General features: G+C 40.9%; 1 protein-coding gene across 2 annotated transcripts in view; it reads right to left on the reverse strand.

Moving 5' to 3' along the window:
• braf (B-Raf proto-oncogene, serine/threonine kinase) overlaps nt 1-5313 on the reverse strand; it is a 41015-nt gene extending 35702 nt beyond the window's left edge. Inside the window, exon 1 of one of the 2 annotated variants that reach the window (XM_020608210.1) lies at nt 5072-5313. In XM_020608210.1, coding sequence (XP_020463866.1) covers nt 5072-5227 — 156 coding nt within the window. In that variant the 5' untranslated portion in view covers nt 5228-5313. The remainder of the gene's footprint in view (nt 1-5071) is intronic. The other variant, XM_020608211.1, reaches the window with a different exon arrangement.
• Nucleotides 5314-5505: the final 192 nt, after the last annotated feature.

The following is a 5505-nucleotide window of genomic DNA, read 5'->3' on the forward strand; positions in this document are numbered from 1 at the left end:
TATATATATAATTACACCTATTTTCTTAGATATATTTTTACATTTGCTTGTGCCTTACAAAAGCACACTGATTGCCTCTGTACCATAGTCACATTGTTTCTTTGATTATTGTGTGAATCATCAATTTAAAAGTTAAGTAAAAACACTCAGGATGAACAAAAAACTCTAGAAGAGAATGAGTAAGAACCAAAAAATTTGACATGATAAAGCTGTGAAAGTCAAGAACGACTACAACAGAATTCCTGCTAGGCACCTGTAACCAGAGCTTAAACAGAGCATGACTGTATCTGACAAGGTCTCATAGAAAAAAATTGATTATGGACATACAGTAATGTCATTGCATTCTACTAACTCTGCAAATGTGAGGATTTGCTGCTTTTCTTTGTCATATTGCACATGGCAGTATACTGGGATAGTTTTGGCTCTATTTGTAAAATAATGAATTTGTTTCAGACTGGCTAGGTGACATTTTTGGTTTTTATTTTATAACATTTTCTAGACTAAAGGGTTCATAAAAAAATGGCAGATTAATCAACAAAATGTTCAAATGCACTGTAAATATTCTGCTCACCATGCATGGTTTGTGGCTGATGGGTTCATGTGATGCACCTTGTGCTCCTCGCCTCTCATTCTGAATGCTCTGTATTGATAGCAGCCTATTTATGACTAAAATTGCATGGTCTGAAAATTGTGACGATGATGGCCCTTTAACTGACTGCTCACTTTTCATTTACATTTTTTCACCGTATCATATTTTTACACATGAAACAAATTCACTCTTTTTGGATCTTTATACCCACATTTACTTTTTGGTCCATGTGCGAGCAGTTGTTCTGTCAATGGCCTTCAAAAACGTAAAATTCTTTGAGGTTTATTTACCTTTACAATGCAACCTGTCTATCTTCGGGTAGACTCCTTTAAGCTCTGCCTATAATTATTACTAATTTAAACCACTGGATGAATGAAAAGTAAATGAATTTATCTACATTATTGATATAGTTCCACTCATGATGATGAAAAGTTTATAACTTTGATAAAAGCTAACATTCTGTCAAAACCTTTCTACAGCAATGTTTTTAAGTTAATCCCTTATCAATAGCAGCCTAAAACAAACAACAACAAAAAAACTACCAATAAGTAATCCACCACTTTTCATTTTTCCTGTGGGGTTATATTAACATTTTACAAACAGAGCCAAAACTGTCCCAGTTGATATGTTCATGAATGCACCACAAACTGAGCTTTTCAAGATTTGATTTACTGATAATATAACTCAATTGTGACACTTTTGATGTTCAACTCTTAAATATTCAAATATTCTGTGTCATGTGTCCCCAAAAGTACCAGTAAAAATGGTCCCTCCTCTGCACTGTGGTGACTATTAGCGAGTTTCTACTGTAGACAAGGGAATCATCTGAGCATGTGTTGATGACTTGGTAATGAGCTTTGACAGACAAGTGTGGAGGACTGTGTGAATAGTTCGTAGCCCATCACCAACAGACTGACGTTAGCGTAGCAGAACAGTGAGCTTATTAACACATGAGAGCAGCTCAGCTTAGCAACACACACTGCAGCACTTCACTCAAACTGGTGAGGCAAAGAAAACACCTCGTTTCTACAGACCTGTGCCCGTTTTGGATAACGCCGGCGTTCTCTAGTAGTAACGCTGCAGTACAGGCGCTGTTCTCCACTGCTGCAGATGTAACGTTAACAGGCCAAGTGAGCGCATCCCCCCCCCCCCCCCTCCACACCCCAAACACACATTAGCTACCAAAACCCAGCAGTGGATAAAATAGTCATATTGTTTACTAAAATAAAAATCAGCAGTACCACAGTGTAACAATACTCTAAGTAAAAGTCATGCATTCAAAATATTACTTAAGTAAAAGTACAGCTGTATTAACATCAAAATATACCCTAATGTTTGTATTTGAATTAAAAGGGAGCCCTATTACAATGTTGTGAGTTTACTAATCATGAGCAGCATATCTAAGCCTGTGAAAACAGCTGTATGAGTTCTGTCTTAAAAGAACCCTAATGATGTCATAGTGATGTCATCGGGGTTACATCAGATTGAATTGGAAAATTATGGCTGTCCGCAATCACTCTCTCACTTATTCATTCACTGCTGCTTATGTAATAGACACTTAATAATTCATTCAATAGTGAGCAGTGAACTGAGATGTCAGATACTTACTGATCAAAATCATTTTGCATCACCACTGTTGGCTACTAGTAATGGTATTATTACATCTATGAAATGCAGAGCATTACGTTTTGGGATTTCTAGCAATTTTTTCATGTACACTATTTTTTTCTTCCACTGTGGAATTTTTAGGGGTACTACACAGGGGGACACCATAGACGGTATGGACAACATCACAGCTCCCAGAAGCGAAGCCACTGCAGGTCAATCACACCCTAGTGGCGGGTCATAAACCCTTCCCCCTACATGTTAGCCCATGGCACATGAGTCAAATTAAAATTTCTAAATAAAAATCAAACAAATTTTCCCCAAAGATGACTTCTGTCATTCTGGGTAGATATGATGATGCTGATCTGTGTAGAAGTGTTCATTTTTCTGGCAAGTTTACGTTATTTTATGATATTAAAAAAAGAGTGCATTTCAGATGACTGGACAGCTTTGACAGGTGACCTGACCCTGTCACTCCATCTCTGGTCACTATTGCGACAAATCTGGTTGCAAAATGTGTCACCAAAGGAAGAAGGTAGCCACCATATTCACAATATCCATCTTTATATGCAGGATAGTCTATGGTGAATATATTCACACACACTTAGAATTTGGACACTCAAAGTAGTAGTGGGTAAATTGTTTAGCAAATATAGAGTGGTTTTGAACACAACCTATACATTTCTTGAAGAAACAAGTATTACAAAACTGAGGATGTGAAATATGAAGAAATGTGAGCATTTACCAGCCAGGAAAGGTCTTTAAAAAACTGATATTTTCTTTTTGGAACTTGGCCCTTAGGAACAAAAAGTTAACATATCTCAGCCACTGCAGCATAAATTTATACCATTCCTTCATCTCTTTTGTGAGCCCCCCAACTTCATGGAGTTGAAAGAGTGAAATCACTGGAGTACATTTTACATGTTTGAAACATATCAGCAGATTTATATCATCTCTCTAAAACTCACTCATCCTCTTGACAACAGAGTATAAAACTATGGCATAGACTTGCACCAAATGGCGATCAGATCGACGACAGAAGACACGGATGCTGTTTTTTTATTCCTTGCCAATATTAAGAAACAATCACCATCAATCAACACGAGTGACTCTGTTCCTTAATTTAAAGCTACCTGTTTGCACTCCATTTCCCTCTGCCTATCTACAGACGCCTGCTGCCTCTGCCAGTGTGTGTCTAACAGGTCTGTGAGCCAAGCACAACCCTGGTTCTTTTCACTGCTCCACTATATTTAAGCACATGGTTGACTGAAGCCTAACATTTACTTGTGAAGGTATATACAGTAAATGTCTGTTATTATTGACTGCATTTTTTAATTTGGCATTTCATTTGTTACTAACTTTGCTTTAACATATCAGCAAAACAAGTTTTTGTCTCTGTGTGTGTGTGTGTGTGTGTAATTAGACTGAAACTGATGGGAGAGCTCCATTCCTCTGCGGGCGGGCAGTCAAGAAATCCAGAATCCAATGGCATATGGAGCTGGAAAGTCCAAGAGCCTGTAGTTTGGACACAAGTCTGTGAGGGAGGATGGTGTTAAAGGCGGAACTAAAATCCACAAACAGCAGCCGCACATAGCTCCCCGGCTGCTCCAAATGAGACAGAGCAGTATGGAGAGTGGTGTTGATGGCATCCTCTGTAGATCTATTTGCCCGGTATGCAAACTGGTGGCTGTCAAGGTTAGATGGAAGACATGAGGTGATATAACTACGTACCAGTTTCTCGAAAGGTGCTACAGGTCACTGTACGCCAAAACAACCAGAGAAGGAGAGATTCTGCCCCTTTGCCATCACTCTTATGAACACTTAACCCACACTTGCATGATTGGACATATCCATCTGAAGCCCTTCTGCCACAATGTACATATGTGTGTGTGTGTGTGTATAGTTACACCTATTTTCTTATATACATTTTAAAATTTTCTTGTGCCTTACAAAAGCACACTGATAGCCTCTGTACCATAGTCAAATTCCTTGTGCGTTGGAACACACTCAGCCAATAAGGCGGATTCTGATTTTATATTAGTTGTAATATTACAAGCTTTTTAAAAATGACTGACTCTTGACTGAAGTATCCTGCTAGTGTGACTGCCATGGTCTAGCAGCGAGGCCTCTGACCTGCACACACTAATACCCAGGCTAGGCTACATGGTCACTGTGAATACAATGAGAATACAAACTGGCTGATGGTTATGTCTGTGTGTGGACGTGGGCGAGCTGACTGTTAAGCCTGTAATATAAATGTAAGTAGCCTATGTAACGTTATCTAAATTGCATCTCAACAACACAAGCACGACTTGAGTAGTCTCCATCTCCATCCTCCTCCTCCTCATCATCATCATCACTCATCCTCCTCATCATCACCCTCCTGAGATAAAGAACCACAGCTGAATTGGTGAAAATGAAACCGAGAACATTAGAATCCACTAGAATGCATCAGAACGCGGTGTAATTGCGTGTCTTTGTTGTGTCAACAGCGGTGTGTGTGTGTGTGTGTGTATGTGTGTGTGCTCTTTTGGAGCACCAGGCTGCAGCTGCAGTGAGCCTGGAAAACGAAGCCAGGAGCGAGTGGAATAAAGTAGGCCCGAAATAAACAGAGGCTATTACGAATAAAACCTTCCCCTCCTACTCACATTAGTCTGCCGGATTTTTATGTTCATTGCAAGCCGAGGGCTGTGAAAGCCTGGCGCTCAGATGTTCGTTTACATTTCGTGCATCGTCTTGTCCCCCGCACTGCACCCCCAGCGATCCATGTAACAGCCGGTGTTTCCTGAAGATTTAACGTTACATCCAGTTACCTCCGCTCGGAGCCCGTGTCCCCTGCTTAGCCTAGACCCGCTACCCCGCTGCCGTGGCACTTACCTCCTCATGCTGTGGACCTCCGGGGATCACCGACGAGCAAGAGGAGTCCAGCCTAGTGCCCAGCTCGTCCAGGCCCCGCTTCCTGCCCGGCTCCCGCTCCGCGGGGTCTCCGTTAAAGACGGGCGGTGGGGACTCGGCGCTGCTCAACGCCGCCATTTTAAACTGCGAGAAACTGAGTGGAAAATAATAAAGGGAAACGCAGGCTGGTACTGAGGACAGGAGGGGGAGACAGAGACGCAGGACAGAGGACCGAGCTCCCAAGGCTCCAGACTGGAGGAAGGACTACTACTGTACACTTGGCACACTAAAATTTATTATAATTATTATTATTATTATTAAGGAAAAACCCAATAAATCCCCAATGAGCAAAAATGTTAATGGAAGAAACTCCCTTTAACAGAAGAAACCTCCGACAGACCCCGGCTCTTGGTGGG

Source organism: Monopterus albus, unplaced genomic scaffold (genome assembly GCF_001952655.1).
Source record: "Monopterus albus unplaced genomic scaffold, M_albus_1.0 scaffold92.1, whole genome shotgun sequence".
NCBI classification, from domain to species: Eukaryota; Metazoa; Chordata; class Actinopteri; order Synbranchiformes; family Synbranchidae; genus Monopterus; species Monopterus albus.